This window comes from Pongo pygmaeus, chromosome 14 (genome assembly GCF_028885625.2).
Source record: "Pongo pygmaeus isolate AG05252 chromosome 14, NHGRI_mPonPyg2-v2.0_pri, whole genome shotgun sequence".
Classification (NCBI taxonomy): domain Eukaryota; kingdom Metazoa; phylum Chordata; class Mammalia; order Primates; family Hominidae; genus Pongo; species Pongo pygmaeus.
In genome coordinates, this window is record NC_072387.2 from 82045017 (window position 1) to 82066731 (window position 21715).

The 21715-nt window shown below is 39.2% G+C and overlaps 1 protein-coding gene and 1 non-coding gene across 2 annotated transcripts; both read right to left on the bottom strand.

The window, feature by feature from the left end:
* Positions 1 to 363: 363 nt before the first annotated feature.
* Positions 364 to 470, bottom strand: LOC129012050 (U6 spliceosomal RNA). Its single transcript, XR_008493546.1, has one exon. It is a non-coding gene; the product is annotated as a U6 spliceosomal RNA (small nuclear RNA).
* A 2238-nt stretch (positions 471 to 2708) lies between these two features.
* MZT1 (mitotic spindle organizing protein 1) lies at positions 2709 to 21623 on the bottom strand. The gene is made up of 3 exons (XM_054446988.2): positions 21492 to 21623; positions 13184 to 13329; positions 2709 to 4610 (listed from the first exon to the last, which is right to left on the bottom strand). The coding sequence occupies exons 1-3, from the start codon at positions 21568 to 21570 to the stop codon at positions 4587 to 4589; spliced, it is 249 nt and encodes an 82-aa protein (XP_054302963.1). The 5' UTR covers positions 21571 to 21623; the 3' UTR covers positions 2709 to 4586.
* Between the last annotated feature and the right edge of the window lie 92 nt (positions 21624 to 21715).

Genomic DNA, 21715 nt, shown 5'->3' on the forward strand with positions numbered 1-21715 from the left:
GTAGCCTTGTAGTAGTTTGAAGTCAGGTAGCGTGATGCCTCCAGCTTTGTTCTTTTGGCTTAGGATTGTCTTGGCAATGTGGGCTCTTTTTTGGTTCCGTATGAACTTTAAAGTAGTTTTTTCCAATTCTGTGAAGAAAGTCATTGGTAGCTTGATGGGGATGGCATTGAATCTATAAATTACCTTGGGCAGTATGGCCATTTTCATGATATTGATTCTTCCTATCCATGAGCATGGAATGTTCTTCCATTTGTTTGTGTCCTCTTTTATTTAGTTGAGCAGTGGTTTGTAGTTCTCCTTGAAGAGGTCCTTCACATCCCTTTAAGTTGGATTCCTAGGTATTTTATTCTCTTAGAAGCAATTAAAAATATGGAACGCTTCACGAATTTGCATGTCATCCTTGTGCAGGGGCCATGCTAATCTTCTCTGTATCGTTCCAATTTTAGTATATGTGCTGCCAAAGCGAGCACCACATGCACCATCTTTTTTACAACATTTACAATACTCCAGTCTGGTATATACGAGCCCAACAATGAACTTCATAAAAGTGAGATCTTTTTGTTGTTAGAACTGGGTTTCTCAAGTATAGCATCTCTGGAAAGGGAATGACTTTAACCTGTTATTTATTTACATTGTTGTAATTAAAAAGCAGTAATATAGATCTCCTGAGATGCTACAAAACTTCACCAGCCTACCATCACCAATGGTATATTCCCTAAGAATGGGACAATCCTGGGAAAGAGAAGCATCTGTCACTAGTCTTCTATTAAATTCTCAGCATCTACATCCAGAGCTTCAACTACCACTTCAGACACCTGATTTTCAATCTCCTTCATCTCCTTCTCCAGTTGTGCCTCTTCATCCCATGAGATGATGTATAGTAACAGGCACTAAGGTGTGTGGGCTCCAGACTCAATTTACCAAGGTTCAAATCCTGGCTCTACCACTTCTGAGATTTAAGTTGTATAGCACTTTGTGCCTCAGCTTCCTGACCTATAATAGGATGATGCTATCTATCTCTTGTGGTTGCTGTTAAGACTAAAGTTTAAACAATTTGATCTATTAAAAGCACCAAAACCAGTGCCTTGCATGCAGCAAGTTCTCAATGTTAGTTATTTTCAACCACGTGGTACATGTTGTTTCCTGGATGCCCAGTCTATCCATTCATTCAGCCAACATGTATTTATTGAGCATTTATTATGTGCTAGGCACTGTTCAAGATACTTAAGATACACCGATGGAAACACAGAAATATCCCCGCCCCGTGGGACTCTCAGGTAGAGGTATATTTGTTTATATTAATAGATATAACTAAGTAAATTGTATACTATGTTAGAGAGTGGTAATGCTGTAGGACAAAAACATGGAGATGGGCAATGGTCTTTGGAAGATTGGCAAGGTTTAAGATTTAATATACATGTTAAACGCAATATTCTTTAAATTAAAATCATTTTTTTTCCGGGAAAATTATATTCCCTTCTTGATTTCCATTTGCTGATAATATCTTCGTTACCCAGGCTTAGAAACTCAGTCACCTTATTTTCTTTTCTATTTTCCCCATAACCTGCCATTAAGTCCCATGTTTTTTATTTTTTGTAATGTGTCTTGAACCTACCCAGATGTAAGCATTGAGGCCTGGGTTACTGTCATAGTGTTCTAACTAGTCTCTGCTTCTAACCTCTCCCTGCTCAAATCAAGCCTACATGTCGCTAGCAAAGCAACTCCCAAAAAAAGCTTGACCATGTCCGCTTCTTTCTCTAATGCCTATGGAATTAAAGTAAAACTTTAAAAAAAAAGTTTAAAAGCTGGCAATTCCACTTCTGGGTATACACTCCAAAGAACTGACAAGGACCTGAACAGCATTTGTATACCAACGCCCATAACATTGTGGCTACTGTGAATAGCCTTTTCAGAATAGACAAAAGGTAGAAACAACCCAATGTCCACCATATATATAAAAGAATACCTGTCTCCCATGTATATATATGAGAGACATATTCATCCTTAAAGAGGAAATCTGGATACATGTTATAACATGGATAGATCTTGGAGACATGCTGCATAAAATAAGACAAACATAAAAGGACAAATATGATTCCACTTCCATGAGGTATCCAGAATAGTCAAATTCATTGACATAAAAGCAGCAAACTGTTTACCAGGGGCTGGGAGGAGGAAGCAATGGGGAGTTATTGCTAAACAGGTACAGAGTTTCAGTTTGGGATAATAAGAAAGTTCAAGAGATGGACAATAGTGATAGTTACAATACAGTAAGAATATTCTGAATGTCACTGAACTATGAAACTTAAAAATGGTTAAAAAGGGCAGGGCATTGTAGCTCATGCCTATAATCCCAGCACTTTGGGAGGTTGAGGCAGGCAGATCACCTGAGGTCAGGAGTTTGAGACCAGCCTGGCCAACATGGTGAAACCCCGCCTCTACTAAAAATACAAAAAATTAGCCAGGTATGGTGGCAGGTGCCTGTAATCCCAGCTACTCAGGAGGCTGAGGCAGGAGAATCATTTGAACCCAGGAGGCGAAGGCTGCAGTGAGCCAAGATCATACCAGTGCACTCCAGCCTGGGTGACAGAGTGAGACTCCATCTCAAAAAAAAAAAAAAAAAGGTTAAAATGGTAAATTTTATGTTCTGTATTTTTGCCCTATAGAAACACAAGTTGAATTAACAAAAGCATATATTAAAACAAAAGTACAGGCCAGTACCACCAAAGTGGTTTTATTTTTGTCATTGACAACAAGCACAACACTGCAATTGTATCATTATTTTGTTTAGTTTCTTAAATATTACTTAAGTATGCATTAAAAATATATGTTTACATTTTAAAAATGTGACACATTAAAGAAGTCCTCTGTAAACACGATCCCATCTCAATATATTTTCCTGCTTTGTTTCATACATAAATAACTTAATCTACAAAGTCATAAATAATACTATCAACTCTTATGGCCTGGAAGTATATACAAATTTTGGAGCTTGACAAAAGTGTTTTTTATGATTTTATAAATGACACATAGTATTTGTAGTGTTTATTATCAATCAAATGACTTTTTACAAATTCCTACTGTCTCCTCAACCTGTTCTACCAGTAACAGATCTTCCAGTTTACTTGGTAAAGATGCCAGGCATTTAAAAAGTCAAAATGGTCAAAATTCTATATTTAAAAAAAAAAAAAAAAAGCAGAGAAGGTTGCTATTTAAATATTACTAAATCTTAATAAAACCACTTCAGCTTGTCTGAAAAACAAAAAATGCTACTAAAGAGTGAATGCTTGTACAATCCTATAAATGGTACCCAATAAAATCTAAAATTTAAGAAATAATAAAATCAGATGAAATCCATATTAGTTTTGCAAAAAAACTCCACTGAGATTCTATTACAGGAACATAATCAATACTATTCTACATTTTCTAAAATTTATTTTTGAATCTTCACTTTGATGAGTTCAAATTTTAAAGGCAAAAATAATGACAAACAAAACAATTCTGAAAAGCCATCTTATAATCCTTGATATCAAGATGTTAAGACGGTTTTTTAAAAAAAGCCATACTTAAGATTCCTAATATAGAACATTCGATTGTTTAGTTTTGTTTAATGACTGGAAATCCTTATTTCTTCAAAAAATAGCAAGTATCTTTTGAAACACATCACCCATCTAATAATTTATTAAATAACTATTCAAGATTTATTAGGTAAGCACTAAAATTACTTTTATATAATAAAAGTAAACAGGAATTTTGCATGTTCGCTGTTTCATTTTACAAATTTTTTTTTAGTCCTCTATAGGATATAAAACTTTAAGAAAACATTCTCAACTAACATTCTCATTAGATGTAAATGATTCAAATTACAAATAATACTAACCTAAGCATTGTCATTACTTTTAAAATCCAAGTTTCTCAAAGTTTGATTTTTCACTCAATACAAAAATGACCTGGTTCACACTATTAGCTGCCCAACAAACTGTTTAAAAAACTAAATATTCTTTGTTCAAGAGCAGATTACAAGAAATGTTTTCCATGCTCTTATTTCAAAAAACAAGATTCTGATATACATAATGAATCTAAATCAAAATTCACAAATGGTGGCTGAAATCCTGTCAACTTTCAGCCCAATACAACATAAATCCACAGTTATAATGCATAAACAATTCAAAATTAAAGTTTATAATGGAAATGTCAACAAGTCATAACTACTACACATTACTACTGATGGGTTCCACTATACTTCAACCTGGCACAGCAGATGTGCACATCTGATAGACAGACTGCTTAGAAAATTAAAGCTATCAGAGCTATAAATAAGGAATACATAAATATGAACATAGCAATGCCAAAGCATTAGAGCTGTTAAAAAAAAGTGAATAAGATGTGATGTAAACACATCTGATAGTTCTCTCTGTAAGCCACTTTCCACTGATTTATAAAGCTATGGTTTTATAATTCTTTTAAAAAGGAAAATTTTTCTACACTGCTGCATGCAGTAATTTCATTGTACATTCTCAATGACAATGCAATCTTCAAATCCTCTTGCAGAGCTTGACATATCTCATCAGAATTTCTCCAGAAAGTCAGCTTGTCATATTTTCAGCAGCCTAGAACAAGAAAGTAAGATTCATTACAATAAAACCATGGAAAAAGAGGCATCATGAAGATAAATTTGTCAATACTGCACTGTCATTAACAAACAAGTATTTCCCATAAAACAGAACCACTTTTATCACAGTAATGCAGTGCTTTTCATGTTTTGCTATACATCAGGACTACCTTTTGAATGTACAGTTAACAGTCCACAGGCTAACAGTGGAAAATAGTTATATCACCTAAAATAATAGTTCAGAGCACAAAAAACATACTGCTACTTGAAACATTAACCTATGGCAGACCTGTTCCCACAGACTTCATTAGTTTGTCTGTTTCTGTGTGTTTTATTCTAGTAATAGGGATTAAGAATGAAAAAGACCTTTCATGCTACAAGGCAGAGAGAACAAGACCAAAAGATGAATAATGAACATCTTATCTAATCCTGTCTCATCTACATCCTTAACTACTATTCTTTCCCAGGTGATTCTGAAGAAATTCCAAGATACCATATCATCAATAAATGCTTTGATACGTTATTTCTAGAGACTTAAACAAATCACCATACTATTATCCTACCTAAAAAACTTCTTAATGTCAATATAAAAAGATATAATTTTAAATAAGTTTAATTTTAGAAATATGTATTCGTATTTTAATTCATTTACCTTTCTAACTCCTTTCTATAGGACCTACCTACACAGGGACACATCACAGATTTACACTAAAGTATTAGTAACAGTACAGGACATCTGTAAGAGAAAGAGCAAGGCTTAGTCCACAGGACTTCACCATAATGGTATAACTTAAGACACTGGGGTACTAAAATAGAAGATACAGGAAAATAGGTTTTGCTCAGAACTTCTCAAATTACAATATGTAGATGACTGCTTACACATAAATCCTAGAACTAAGGAGGTAATATAAAAATTCAATGTCAATAAAGAATCACTAATAAAATGCACTTAATTAACAGTCCAATTTATGCTGTGGGAGATGCGTACAAGGTGGCCTATTTATGGCTGTTGAGTCACTTATGTAATTAGGGAGATACATAGCTAGCTACTCTTACTATAAATGACTTAGACCACATCAATATACAAATCTGTGGAAGTAAAAAGCAAAAAAATTCACAAAAAATAGTTACTGTTTTCTAAATAGTCAACCAAAGAGCAAAAGAAAAAAGTAATGTCTCAGACCAACAGTTTTTTGCAACATTTCAAGATACCCTTGATTTGTTATTCTACATATTCCAAAAAAGAGACAATAAATACCATACAGATAAATTCTAAATACCAGGAATTCTAGATAAAGATAGAACACAGTAGGAACAATTTATCTTAATTTTAAAACCGAAAGAAATTAACAAAAAAAAAAAAAAAGAGAGACAAAAAAATTCATGAGCAGCAACCACAAAAGGCAAGGAGAAGAACCTTATGCTTGTAAAGCCAATAAAAGGGTGGTCAAGGAAAGGCAGATGTGGCTCAGTATATCTCTAAACCCACCAGCTCCCCAACTCTGTCCCAAATGGCAATAAGAGAGAACAAGACTTTAATCCAGGGAGAAGCAAACTGATGAGTTATTCTTTTTCAATTCACTGAAATCAAGTATAACACTTTATTTTTAAAATAGCATGATACTATCTGGAATGATGTTCACCAAACATTATTGCAGGTTATCTCTTTGGTAATCCTGAGTGATTTTTTTTTTTTATTTTTTGTATTTTCTGAATTAAATATCTTAAAAGAATAAGGATGCATTACTTTCATAAAAATTACACAGATTATGTAAATTACTTCAAAAAAACAAGTTCTAATAAACACTTGTTTGCTAGAAACTCCCTAGTTGTTGCTGTTGTTGTTTTCACTCTGTTGCCCAGGCTGGAGTGCAGTGGCACAATCACAGCTTACTGCAGCCTCAAATGCCTGAGCTCAGGCCATCCTCCTGAATAACCAGAACTACAGGTGTGTACCACCATACCCAGCTAATTAAAATAAATGTTTTGTAGAGATGGGGTCTCACTATGTTGCCCAAGACAGTCTTAAATTCCTGGCCTGAAGTGATCCTTCTGCTTTGGCCTCCCAAAGTGCTGGTATTACAGGCGTGAGCCAGCACACCTAGCTGAAACACCCTAGTTTTAATGAGATGCTAGTATACTGTTTCTAGATCATAGGAGAAATGCATTTTAAGAGGCTTCATGTATGTGAGAGACAGATTTTCCATTCAAATAGTCAACACTTTCTGATTCTGTGTATCTTAATTACTGATTTTACCTCCCACATCTCACTATGGCCCACTGGATGCAGAATAACTAGCATGCTAAAAGCTGAAAAAGCTATGTTAAATTGGCATTTCTGAACTGCCTATCCTAATATCATAGCTTATATTTTGCCTAAGAAAATGCTATGCCAAAGCACTTGTCAGTCACCCGCCTCAGCTAGGTTTCTTTGACTCTGGTTCTCTTATATGCACTCAAATTGCAGTACAAAACAAAAATATCTTCCTATTATGTTAATTCCCTTTCAAATTCAAGCACAGTAAAACAAAAACTCTTGCAGTTGTGGCAGATCTGTACTAAATAAATCTTTCCCTCAAAAATTTTGGAAATACACTGATAAAATACTATAATACTCTTTCTTATTTTTATTAAAAGAGTTATTAGATAATATTAAGTCAGGGAATGTGCCCATGCTAAAGCCCAAGGACTCTTGTTTCTAATAACGACTTCATCTTTTCCTAAACTGCTGGCTCAGGTATTCTTGAGATTTTACTGGAGGAGAAAACTTAGTAGTTAAGTAAACAACTCTGAAGTCAGAGAGCCCAAGTTCAAATCTCAGGTCAATCACTAACTGTAAAGTTCTTGAGGTAAGTAAATTAGTCACCATAAGCTTCAGTTTCCTTAGCAGTGAACTACTAATAGTAGCATAGGATAAGTATCCCTTGTCAGAAATGCCTGGGACCAGAACTGTTTCTGATTTCAGATGTCCTAAAATTTTGGAAAATTTGCATTAAAGTTGTCCCTTGGTATCCATGATGAATTGTTAGTTCCAGGACTCCCCATCTCCCCCACCTCACAAATACTAAAGTCCACAGATGCTCAAATGCCTTATATAAAAGGGTATAGTATTTGCATATAACCTACACGTATCCTCCCATATACTTTACATCATCTCTGGATTCGTTGTGATACCTAACACGATGTAAACACTATGTAAATAGTTGTTATCCTGTATTGTTTAGGGAATCATGAGAAGAAAAAAGTCTGTACATTTTTAGTAGAGACACAACCATCCTTCACCCTGTTCCCCAAATATTTTTGATCCACAGCTGGTTGAATCCATGGATGTAGAACCCACAAATACAGAGGACTGACTGTACTTGCTGACTGAGCACACCTAATTAGAAAATCTGAAATGTTCCAGTGAGGATTTCCTTTGAGTGTCATGTTGGTACTCAAAGTATTTCAGATTTTGGGGCATGCTGGATTTTCAGATTTGGAATGCTCAAACTGTAGTAATCACTGTTATAATGATAGAGGAAATAATGCCAGTAAAGCCTGTAGAACATATGGTCTGGCATGAGAAAAGTATTCATATAAATATTAGCTATTCTTGTTATTCAGTTATTTTTCTTTCTGCCATATGAAAGCCATAGGTTTGAGTTAAAAAAGAAACCTCCATATCTAAATAGGAGACAAGTGCTGATAGCCAAGATAATGGGTAAAAGGCCTAGACAGCATTTCAGAGATCTAAGACGTAGCCCTTCCCATGACAGGCTCTGAGGCCTAGGATCAGGACCTGGAGCAAAGGTCATGCATGTTATGCTTTAGCAAAGAACTTGGCTGCATTGTGTCCATGTCCTAGGGATCTGTGGAAGTTTGGACTTGAGAGTGATTTAGGGTATCTGGTGGAAGAAATTTCTAAGCAGTAAAGTGTTCAACATGTTGCATGGCTCCTTCTAACAGCATATGCTCAGATGCATGAGCAAAGAAATAACCTAAGGCTGGAACTTATACTTAAAGGGGAGGCAGAGCATAAAAGTTTAGAAAATGTGCAACCTGTCCATGTGGTAGAAAAGAAAAGCCCATTTTCAGGAGAATTCAAGGGGGCTGCAAAGCAACCACTTGCTAGAGAAATTTCTGAATCTAAATAGGAGGCAAGTGCTGATAGACAAGATAATGGGTAAAAGGCCTAGACAACATTTCAGAGATCTAAGAGGCAGCCCTTCCTATTACAGGCCCTGAGGCCTAGGATAGAATGGTTTTACGGGCCAGGCTCAGGGCCCCCACAGCCCTCCACAGCCTTGGGACATTGCTCCTTGCATCCCAGCCACTCTGGCTCCAGCCATGACTCAAAGTGGCCCAGGTATAGCTTGGGACACTGCTTCAGAGGATCCAAGCTATAAGCCTTGGTGACTTTCATGTGGTATCAAGCCTGTGGGTGCACAGAGTACAAGGGCTGAGGCTTGGCAGCCTCCACCTAGATTTCAGAGGATATATGGAAAAGCCTGGGTATCTAGGCAGAAGCCTGCTTCAGGGGTGGAGCCCTCATGGAGAATCTCTACTAGGGTAGTGCAGAGGGGAAATATGGGGTTGGAGCCCCCACACAAAGTCCTCACTGGGGCACTGCCTAATGGAGCTGTGAGAAGAGGGCCACCGTTCTCCAACACCAGAATAGTAGATCCACTGACAGCTTGTACCCTGAGCCTTGAAAAGCTGCAGACACTCAACAATGCCAGCCCATGAGAGCAGCCGTGGGGGCTTAACCCTGTAAAGCCACAGGGGCAGAGCTGCTCAAGGCCTTGGGAGCATACCCCTCCCACCAGTGTGCCCTGCATGTAGGACAGAGTCAAAGGAGATTGTTTTGGAGCTTTAAGATTTAATGACTACCCTGCTGGATTTGGAACTTGTATGGGGCCTGTAGCCTCTTTCATTTGGCTGATTTACCCCTTTTGGGATGGGAATGTTTACCCAATGTCTATAATCCCATTGTGTCTTGGAAGTAAACAACTTGTTTTAGATTTTACAGGCTCATAGGTGGAAGGGACTTGCCTTGTCTCAGAACTTTGGACTTTTGAGTTATTGCTGGAATGAGTTAAGACTTTGGGGGACTGTTGGGAAGGCATGATTGTATGTTGCAATGTGAGAAGAACACATGAGATCTGGGAAGGGCTAGTGAGGGAATGATAGTTTGGATGTGCATCCCCACCCAAATTTCACCTTGAAATGTAATCTCCAAAGTTGGAGGTGGGGCCTGGTGGGAGTTGACTGAATCATGGGGGCAGATCCCTCATGAATGGTTTAGCACCATCCTCTTGGTGCTGTTCTCACTAAAGTGAGTGAATTCTTAAGAGTTATGGTTACATAAAACTGTGTGGCACTTCACTCTCTCCCTCTCTTCCTCCTGCTTTTGCCATGTGACGTGCCTTCTCCCCCTTTGCTTTCCATAATGATTGTAACCTTCCTGAGGCCTCCCCAAAAGCAGATGCCACTATGCTTTCTATACAGCCTGCAGAACTATGAGCCAATTAAATCTCTTTTCTTTACAAATTAACTGGTCTCAGGTTTTTTTGTTTTTGTTTTTTTTTAAGAGGAAGTCTTCCTCTGTCGCCCAGGCTGGAGTACAGTGGCGTGAATCTTAGCTCACTGCCACCTCCACCTCTTGGGTTCAAGTGATTCTCTTGCCTCAGCCTCCCAAGCAGCTGGGATTACAGGTGCCTGCCATAATGCCTGGCAATTTTTGTATTTTTAGTAGAGATGGGTTTCACTATGTTGGCCAGGCTGGTCTTGAACTCCTGACTTCAAGTGCTCTGCCCACCTCAGCCTCCCAAAGTACTGGGATTACTGGCTTGAGCTACCATACCCGGCAGGTATTTCTTTATATCAATTCAAGAATGGACTAATACAGAGTCTACTATAAAAGTGAGGATAGTAGTTACTGGAGGGGAGAGCAAGAGGGAGGGGTTAGTGACTAGGGACGGGGCAGAAGGGGGATTATCTGGTGCTGGCAGTGATGGTTGCATGGATATTCTCTTTATGACACATTTTAGCTCTACATATGTGGTTTACCCTTTTTAGTTAGATTTAATAATCAAGAGATTTTAAAAAGCACAAAAACAAACCTAAAGAATAAGAACTCATTGGAAAATAATCTGAAAGATATGTAAATTGCACGTTTTAAATAGTTGTTTTCTTAAAGGTAAGAAAAAAGAGAAGTCACTTTGTATCAGGTATCAGAAGGTTTTATTTGTTTGTTTGTTTTTCCCCCCATTGACCGTCTCTATGAGCCCATGTTTTGGACAAGTTTTAAGATGAACTAACTTAAAGTTTCAGTATTCAAAGTGAGTTAGTGCTATATAAAAAGGGAAATAAAATCACAAGCTTTTAAATCAGAAAGTCTGTGGAAGAGAGAATAGGACATGTTTTTAGTTGCCAATCTGAGCAATCAAAAGGTGGTTAATTTGAATTTGAAAAAAGGTGGCCCTCTGGGAACCTGGTGGCAGCAGCAGTCCCCTGGTCTCTGAGGCACTCTTGGAGTCACTTTTTCCTTTTCTTGAAGATAACACATGGGCCCTCAGCTGAGCAGCTCTATCAGCCAGTTTCCTCTCTAAAGAATTCCAGTAATCTGACAGCCTTCTTTCACTTCATCCTGTCCAAGCTGGCAGTGTTTGTGCTGAGATGGTTGACTGGCTCTATCACATACCTAATGTCTTCACAAAAGTCTAGCCACACTCTTAGCCCTGTCTCTAGAACATGTTATTCAGAGAGGCTAAGAATTTTCTAAATTCTCAAATGCTAGTTCCTTTTCTCTTAGCAGGTCCTTACTCAATTGCTCATTTGTGTCACATTATTAAGCAGCAAAAAGAAATCAGGCTACACCTTCCACAATTTGCTTGGAAATTTCCTCAATGAAATATCCAAGTTCATTGCTTACATATTCTATTTTCCTTCCAACAGTAGAACATAATTCAGCCACAATCTGTCACTTTCTTTTTTTTTTTTTTGAGATGGAGTTTCGCTCTTGTTGCCCAGGCTGGAGTGCAATATCGCAATCTTGGCTCACTGCAACCTCTGCCTCCTGGGTTCAAGCGATTCTCCTGCCTCAGCCACCCAAGTAGCTAGGATTACAGGCATGTGCCACCACACCTAGCTAATTTTGTATTTTTAGTAGAGATGGAGCTTCATTATGTTGGTCAGGCTGGTTTTGAACTCCTGACATCAGGTGATCCACCCACCTTGGCGTCCCATAGTGTTGGGATTACAGGCATAAGCCACTGTGCCTGGCCCATTCTGTCACTTTCTAACAAAGATCACCTTTCTTTTAGTGTCCAATAAATGTTCCCCATTTCCATCTGGGTCTTGACTAAAAGTGCTTTTAACATTTATATTTCTAGCAACATTCTGATCCTAATGTTAGTCTCAAAAAAACCCTGAAGTTTTCTCTACAGTTCTCTTCTCTTCTTTCTGAGCTCTCACCAGAATTGCCTCAACATTCACAGTTCTACAAACAGTTCCTCTTCAAGGAAATCTAGTCTTTTTCTTTCAAGCACCTTAAAACTTTCCAGTCTCTATCCAATACCCAATTCCAAAGCCACATCCTCACTTTTAAGTATTTGTTACAGCAACACCCCACTTCCCAGTACCAAAATCTGTATCAGATTTCTGGGACTGCCATAATAAAGTAACCACATATCAGGTGGGTTAAAACAACAAAAATCTATTTACAGTTTGAAGGCCAGAAATCCATACCTATTATACATATTTAACCAAGGCATTAGCTGGGTCACGCTCTCTGACAGCTGTAGGGGAATATCCTTCCTTGCCTCTTTCTAGCTTCTTGTGGCCACAGAAAATCCTTAATTTTCCTTGGCTATTTGCGTCCAAATTTCTCTTGTCTTACAAGGCCACCAATTATTGGGTTAGGATCTACCCTAATCCAAGATGATCTCATCTTAATTTGATTATATATGCAAAGAAGGTCATATTCATTGGGACCAGGGGTTAGGACCTGAACATGCCTCTTCTGGAGCAGGCACAATTTTACTCACCAAATAGCACAATTGTAAAAACAGAGACTTCTGGGAAAACATAACATGGTCCATGGTAGTAGTAATTTTTCTTTTTTTTTTTTTTGAGACGGAGTCTCGCTTTGTCACCCAGTCTGGAGTGCAGTGTCGCCATCTTGGCTCACTGCAAGCTCCGCCTCCTGGGTTCATGCCATTCTCCTGCCTCAGCCTCCCAAGTAGCTGGGACTACAGGTGCCCACCACCACGCCCGGCTAATTTTTTTGTATTTTTAGCAGAGAATGGGGCTTTACTGTGTTAGCCAGTATGGTTTCAATCTCCTGACCTCGTGATCCGCCCACCTCAGCCTCCCAAAGTGCTGGGATTACAGGTGTGAGCCACTGCACCCAGCCCGGTAGTAGTAATTTTTATGATATGAACATGCACTATTAAGCTCCTGGTCTTCTGGTGGTGTTGGATGTTAGTTTAACCTTGTTTAACCAGGATGTTTCCCGTAACTTCATCATTAATCATTTTTCTAAATAAAAGCATCTTTATTTAGAATGAACTAATAGGAATCTCCAACCTTCAGTGCTTCAGTAGCCTTGCGAAGCTCCTTAATAACCGATGATAAAGCTTCTGGGTTAATTCCTTGTTCACAAAGCCGTACACAAATAGACAGAGTTTCCATATCTAAGCCAGTATTCAAAATTCTTGAAATCTCAAGCAGAACTGAAAAAAGATACCAAAAAAAAAAACTTAAGGCTTACAGCATTTAAAAATATGCATAGAGTACTTTCATTAATTTATATATCACTGCACAATACCAAGGAATTAGCATAGCATCCCAGGTTTTGGAAATCTGCATGTAATACTTTCTTGCCTTTAGTTTTAGAAACTTAAATATAAATATAAACTTACACCTTCCCTTCACATAACTGCCTTTTACATCTTGCTATATATTCTAGCACTCGTTTAATATCTAACATGTATCCACCATACTTAGGATAATTCTGAACACTTGCTTATTTTTTAGTATTCTTTTAAAATGCAGTTTAACTAGTCGCATATTATTCCATTTTATGGAAACACTATACTTAGCTACTCTGTTACTTTAAAAGTTAGGCTGCTCTCATGTTTCTCTCATTAAAATAATATTGATAAGAATCTGTACATACTAAATTTTATTTCATTAGGATAAATTTCTAGAAGTAGAACTGCTCAGTCAGTAATATACATACTTAATTTGCTGAACTGACATACAATAGTCAAAAAAAGGTAATGTACATATTTAAGGCTTTAAAAGTGTTTAGAAACTTTTATAACAATTTGATAGCATAATCATGTCTGTTAAATCTAATAATAAAAATGAAACCTTATAGTTTTTAAACTTCATTTGTATAGTACTGCATTTTATTGTAGTTGATAGAACTCTTTGTCTTTAACATGAGAAGCTCAGAGAAACTTGGTTTCCAAAGTGATTTTCAGAATCCCTTCCATTACAGGTTGTAAGTACACCGGTTCCACTGAATTTTGTTTTATGATTGCTTCCCAGAGAGTATTTAGAATATTTTAAGACAACTGTCAACATATTATCTATTGTTTCCTATATCATTTCCCCTTGGCATTATGCTTAGAAAGTTATTCCCCATGATAAGATTATATCCACCAGTGTTCTCTTCCAGCACTTTAAAGTTTATTTCCCAATACCCCCCATAAGTATTTATCTCCCTAGAGTTTGGGTGGAAAATAGGATCTAACTTTTCCTCCCAGAAATGAGCCAGTTGCCCCAGTAAAATTTATTGACTGACCTAAGTTTTCCCCACCCAGTTGAGATGCCACCCTTATTCATAGTAAATTCCCATATACTTACAAATTTGTTACATGTCTATCTTTTGTAAGGGCAACCATTTAATTTCTAACTTTATATTGCATGTAGTAGGGTAAACATTCCGTTGTCATCTTTCATTTATATAAGCCCTTTTATTCTTTGGATGAACTGAACATTTTTTATCAGTTCTAAAAACAAATTCCAACTGGATTCTGATTAACTGTATAAAAACTACATATTATTTTGGGAAGAATGGACAAGTTATCAATATTTAGTCACCGATTAATTTAAGTCTAAGTCTTTCTGAAAATTCTTATAGTATTTATCATGTTCATGAGATAGGTTCCTCCCATTTTTTCCATATCAGATATTCACTTTCATCCCTAGAAGTTCAATTTGAGCCAGGCGCAGTGGCTCATGCCTGTAATCCCAACACTTTGGGAGAGCAAGGTGGGCAGATCACCTGAGGTCAGGAGTTTAAGACCAGCCTGACCAACATGGAGAAACCCCATCTCTACTAAAAATACAAAATTAGCCGGGCAAGGTGGCACATGCCTGTAATCCCAGCTACTTGGGAGACTGAGGCAGGAGAATCACTTGAACCCGGGAAGTAAAGGTTGCGGTGAGCCGAGATTGCGCCATTGCACTCCAGCCTGGGCAACAAGAGCAAAACTCTGTCTCAAAAGAAAAAACAAACAAAAAAAGCAGTTCAATTTGAGTCTTAAAAAAAAGTCTTCCATGCCTCTACTAAACTTTTTGGAGATATGGAGTACAGTTCTGATGCCCTTGTCTGCTAATTCTAACATCTGTGTGATCGGGGGGGTGTTCGTTACAATTGACTGAATTTTTCACATCATGGGTCATACTGTTCTGCCCTGCATACCTGGTAATCTTTGATTGGATGCCATGTACTTAGAATTTTACTTAGGTACCAGATATTTTTGTATTTCTATATTCTTGAGCTTTATAATGAGATACCGTTATCTGGAAATGGTTTGATCCTTTCGGGTATTACTTCTTAGATCTGTTAGGCAGGACCAGAGCCCTGTTTAGCGTAGGGCTAATTATTCCCCTTACGATTGAGGTAAGAATTCTGAGTACTGTATCCAATGTCTCATGAATTACAAAGATTTCCATTCTGGCTGGTAGTTATAGGCACTATCCTCAGCCTTGTGTAAGCATGGTGCACGGTTCACTCTAATCCTTCTAGCTGGTTCCCTCCCAGCTTTCTGAGTACTTTCCTCACACATCTGCTAATCAATGCTCTGAATACTTAAGGGGGACACTTCTACAGATCTCCAGCATTCTTTCTGTGCAGTTCTCCCCTCTCAGGTACTGTTATTCAAACTCTACCTGCCTTGGTCTCCCAGGTCTTCTAAACTCCTCCTACTCACTTCAGTGTGTCCACTGGGTTCCGCCTGGGTTCTCCCTGCTATACTGAGGCCTGGAACTCTCTGAAGGCAGTGAGCTGGGGCAACCCAAGAAATCCCTTTGCTTGTTTCCTGTCTCTAAGGGATCACTGTACTCTGATGCCTGATGTCCAGTGTCTTGAAAACCATTGTTCTGTATGCTTTACCTGAGTTTTCTTGGTTGTTTCAAGTAGAAGCATAAATCTAATCTCTGTTACTCCATCTTGGCTGGAAGATGACAGCTCTTCCCATTTTCATTTCTTCAGTTTTGATATTCCAATTTACTGATACTTTGCTCTTCAGCTGTATGCAGCCTGTTATTCATATTATCTGCTGAATTTATTTCAAATTTATTTCAATAGCTTTCAAGATTTCTAATTTCTCCCCATAATCACTTGTTATATAACTAAATGCTTATTTATAGTGACTAATTTCACAGCTGTTGTTCCTGCCTTCATCTATTTAAGGCTATATTCTTAAACTGTATTTGAGATTGCTCTATTATCTCTATTTCTTGAAGTATAAGCAAGCAGCAAAAGACAGTGGTTAGGAGTGTGATCTCTAGAGCCAGACTACCTGTGTTCAAATTCTAGCTGTAGTATTTAGTAGGCAAGTTACTCTCTCCGTGCCTTATTTCACCATTCTCGAAAGTGAGGATAATAAGAGTACCTATTTTAAAGGATTAGTGTGAGAATTAAAGGATACACTTAGAATGGTATCCATTTGTTTTGCTGACACTGCCTTGCAGTCCTTTGGAATGGTGCTTGGCTGGCATACGGTAGGGCTCAATAAAAAAGAGTTCCCTGTTACTACCACTTTCCCTCTTTTTCATTTTCCATGTTAGTTGCTCATGTTTTTCATCTACCTTAGGTGCTTTGTCATTCTTGGCTGAAAACTCATCTTCCATAGATTTATTTTAGGTGTCCTGGACTGGTGGCCCATTCTAAGATAGGAAGCCGTACCCTAGCCTTAGGCCTCTAGATCAGGCCTTGTAGTATTTTGGGTCCAGATCCAAAAAACACATGGATGGTGCTTCTCAATCTCTGGCTGGGACAAATGGCACATTTCTGACTCCCAACTTCAGTGAGGCAGGGTAGCATGCTTTGTCAGGTTCTATTCCTGACAATTGCCTGCTGTGGTTCCTATCTGCTCCTTTCTTTTGGGGGGGAACCTCTCTCTTCCTAATCAATGAAGACTTCCCTTCTTGCTTTTGAACAGGTCTATCCTGATAATTATATTTTCTTACTATTTCCTATTTTTTTATATGCTTAAGAGTTTCAGCAAGTGCTCAATCTACCATATTGAATCTTCACTTTATTTTTGACTGTCTTCCTAAATGGATTCTACTTAGCCCTTGTACATTCGAAGTGGTTACCATCAGTATACTGGAACACTACGTATTAAACTTTTTAATCACCAGTCACCTTGATGAATTCTATGATGCTTCTAACAGTTTTTCAGTTGATTCTCTCCCTTCTCTCTCCAGTTTCCAGTTTGTTCTCTTCATGGTAGACCCCCACACATAAAGGCTATGCTTATTCCTGACTTCATGCCTTTGTTCTTGCTTTTCTTCTCTGCCTTTTATCCTCCCTTCATATAACTCAATGCTGTTTTCTTAGTCCATCTCATTTCTGGTTTCTTCTTTAAGCCTTCTTTCCAAACGGACACCTATTTTTACTTCCTATTTTCACAAATCGCCTGTAATCAAAAACTATTTCTTTAGTGCCTACCATATAATCAGTACAGGTTGAACACTCCTAGTCCCAAAATCTGAAATGTGAAATGCTCCAAAATCCAAAACTTATTAAGTACTGACATAACACCATAGTGGAAAATTCCACACCTCATATAATGGATCAAAGTCAAAATGCAGGTGCACAATACACAGTTCATTCAGCATCCCTGAGGGAAAAAAACAAAATTACCTTCAGGCTATGTGTATAAGGTATATATAAAACACACATGAATTCTGTGTTTGGACTTGGGTCCCATCCCCAAGATATCTCATTATGTATGTGAAAATATTAAAAAAAAAAAAATCTGAAATCCAAAACATGGTCCCAAGGTTTTTGGACGAGAGATAATCAACTTGTAACTATATGTATTTTGTGCCTATTATGCTACTGCTGCAAACACAGTTATGAACAAGGTATATATGGTCCCAGTCCTCACAGATATTAGTCCAGGAGGAGAGAGAGATATTAAAGTAATAACTGATTCCAGATATAAGTAAAATAAAGAAAGAGTGGAATACTTCTGAAACAAATTACAAGGGCATCTTACCAAGTTTGGAGGGACACAGTGTTTAGCAAAGACTTGTCTGAAGAAGGGACAATTACACTTAGACATCAAAAGTGAGTAGAAATCAACCAGACTAATACAGAGGCAGGAGGAAGGGTGATGGGTGAGAGCAAAGAAAACAGCTTGTGTGATGGTTCCTACAGTAGAGGGAACTTGGTAAATTCACAGACCTGAACTGCTATTGTGAAGGCAATGTAATTAACAGGGTGAATGGGTATAAAATATGAGGTAAGTCCTAGTGAAGATCTTAGAACTGTGGAAAGCTACTGGATGCTATAAAATAGGAACATAAAAAAATCAAATTTGTATTTTAATGACTTTTTGGCTGAGTATCAAATGAATCTTTAAAAAGTCCAGTTATATCACAATTTTGATAAAAGACTGGCGGGTAGTATGAACAGGAGATATTTAGCCGACCTGAAATGAGTCAAGAATTGAAAGGGCTTAGTGAAGAACAGGAGGCAGAGGAAGTGAGAAAGCAAGATTGACTTCTAGATTTCTTTCTCAAATGTGCAACTGGATTGATGGTGGTAGCATGGACTGTTTTGCTGGCACTGCCTTGCAGTGCTAGTCAAATGGAATCTATATACCATAGATTCTCTCACGCCTATAATCCCAGCACTTTGGGAGGCTGAGGCGGGTGGATCACCTGAGGTCAGGAGTTCGAGACCAGCCTGGCCAACATGGTGAAACCCTGTCTCTACTAAAAATACAAAAATTAGCTGGGTGTGGTGGTGGGCGCCTATAATCCCACTTACTCCAGAGGCCGAGGCAGGAGAATTGGCTCCCATCCCCAGCTTGAACCTGGGAGGCGGAGGTTGTAGTGAGCCAAGATCACGCCACTGCACTCCAGCCAGACTCGGTCTCAAAAAAAAAAAAAAAAAAAAAGTAGTGCTATGATAAAGCCTCTCATAAGGAATAATCATCAAAATTAAAATTCAGATGCACAGGACGATTTTAGAGGAAAATAAAAATTAAAGTATAAAAAGCAATCAATATAGAGTACCTAACATATCAAAAAGCTGAAAAGCAAAGGAGGCAGCCATACACAGTGGGTTGGTGGGGGGTGTTGTTGAAAAGGCACGACTATTTTAAGTGTGTAGAATTTTAGGGATATAAGGATGAAAGCAGAGATCTTATGCAGGCCTTATTTTAAATAAGCAGAGACAGCTCTTTTCAGAGTGAGGTGCACAGATAATTTATTAATAGAAAGTCAGCCTGCTTCCTCCCATGTCTTTAACAAAATCCTTTCATTTCATGATCAAAATGCAAATGTAGCCAAGAGTTCTGCAATTCATGACTTAAAGGGGGGTTCACAAATGCTGCCATTGAGGGGAGAAATGGTATTCAAAAAGTTTTGAAAATTTCACTTTTGATCTCACGGGTTGATTTAAATACTGTGTAACACCACATCCCCTCTCCTTCATTTTTTGTTTTACTTCACTTTTTCGTGTTCTTACTCTCTCTATAATCTTCATTAATTCACACCAAGTTTTCTCAGACGAGATCTTGATGATGCAGCCAACACAAACCATCAGTTCTCAATTGTACATCAGTGGTTCCACCAGAGAAAATGTGAGTTTTCTATTCAAATGGGATCCTGCAGCCATACACATAAGGAACCTAAGTACAGCTAACATAAGAAAATAGGCTAGAAGTGAGGTCTTATACTCTTTTTCCAAGGAAATACACAAGATAGTAAATTTATATATATATATATATATATACACACACACATATATATATTCATACATAAATCCACTTACAAAATAAAACTATTAAGTGTTGATACACTGAAAAGGATAGAAAAATAGGCTGAATATTAAGAGTAACATTCTCAGAAAAACAGCAAGGTAGATACTGAACAAGTGAAAAATTAGATGCAAAGGCTCTGAAAGTGTAATTCTTTGAAAAGAAAACCAGAACCAGTGCGGAAAAAGCCAGCAGCCCCTCTGCAGGTGCTATATAAGAAAATGAGGCCGGGCATGGTGGCTCACGCCTGTAATCCTGGCATTTTGGGAGGCCGAGGCGGGTGGATCACCTGAAGTCAGGAGTTCGAGACCAACCTGGCCAACATGGGGAAACCCCGTCTCTACTAAAAATACAAAAAATTAGCCGGGTGTGGTGGGGGGCACCTGTAATCCCAGCTACTCCGGAGGCTGAGGCAGGAGAACCGCCTGAACCCGGGAGGCGGAGGTTGCAGTGAGCCGAGGTTGCGCCATTGCACTCCAGCCTGGGCAACCACAGCAAGACTCTGTCTCAAAAAAGAAAAAAAGAGCTTACGGTGAAGGAGAGAGAGATACAGCAGTCAGAATTTCATAGGATTATTTTTTAACAGAGAGGGAAGCTGACGTGAGTAGACCCTGGAAAACGTCTAGGCCCACTGCAAATGACAACATGGATCAAACACTCAATACAGGTGGATGTGAGTAAAAAGGAGACAAAGAAAGAAGACTACGAGAGAGGCCATTTGAAATAATATAAAAATAATTGATCATCTTTGGTATGTTTTTACACGGTTGTCTTATTTAAATATTCACAACTCTTGGAGGTAGGGTTTTATTTTACAGCAAAAAAAAAAAAAAAAAACAACTAAACAGGCTCAATGATGTTTAAATATCTAGTCCAAGCTCACCACAGGGGCATAAAGTGGCAGAACCGACATTAGAGGTGGACAGAGGGTAACCGCAAGACACTAATTTCGTGTTCTGCAACGCTTGCGTAGGCTTCACACACACGTGCCTCCGGGGCCGAAAACAGGCGACACCATAGCACTTGGGCACTGGCGTCACCCGCTTCAAGAGGAAACTAGGATAATTAGGACGAAAGGGGAACTTGTTCATTCGCAGGATATTAAAGGCGCCTACTTAAGTGCGAAGAACAGGAGGCATAGCGGTGACCAAACACCTGGCCCCTGTCCCCGCCGGGATCCCAACCTTGGGGACCCCCGAAGCGCCCTGCGCGGGAATCGGGTGGGACGCGGTACGCAGGAGGGAACGGGTGTACTGGGTGGGGTGGGCGTGGCGCCGTCACCGCAGGAGATCCGGCCGGTAGGGCGGACCTGGGACGCGGGATAGAGGGGGCGCGGCATTCGCGCGAGAGGGACGCGGTGCGCAACCGGCTGACTAGGGGGCCGCAACGCCTAGCGCGGGCGACAAACTACGCAGCGGCGGAGACAACTCTCAAGGGATAGGGCCATCAGCCCTGCGGCCCTGGCAGGTCCCTACCAAAGATCTTGGAAGATGCCGTTTGGGGCACTAAGGGGACCTGAAGTCCTCCCCAGGCTCCGCCCAGGCTGGGGGCCTTGGCTCTGGGAAGACAGGCAAGGTAGAGGGAGCGCAACGGACACTCACCGTCCATGGTCTCCCGCACCGCATTCAGATTCGCCGCCGCGGCCGCCGCCGCCGCCCCAGCACCGCTGCTAGTCGCCATGGCTAAGGCCGAGGGAGGCGGGAGAAAGGCCTGACCCGGAACTGGAGCGCCTTCCTCTCTCCGGGGCAATCACACAACACGTCTCGGCTCACGCCGGGCAGGCTCCGCCCCTCGCGCTCGCCGCCGGCGTGAGGCTGCGTTGATT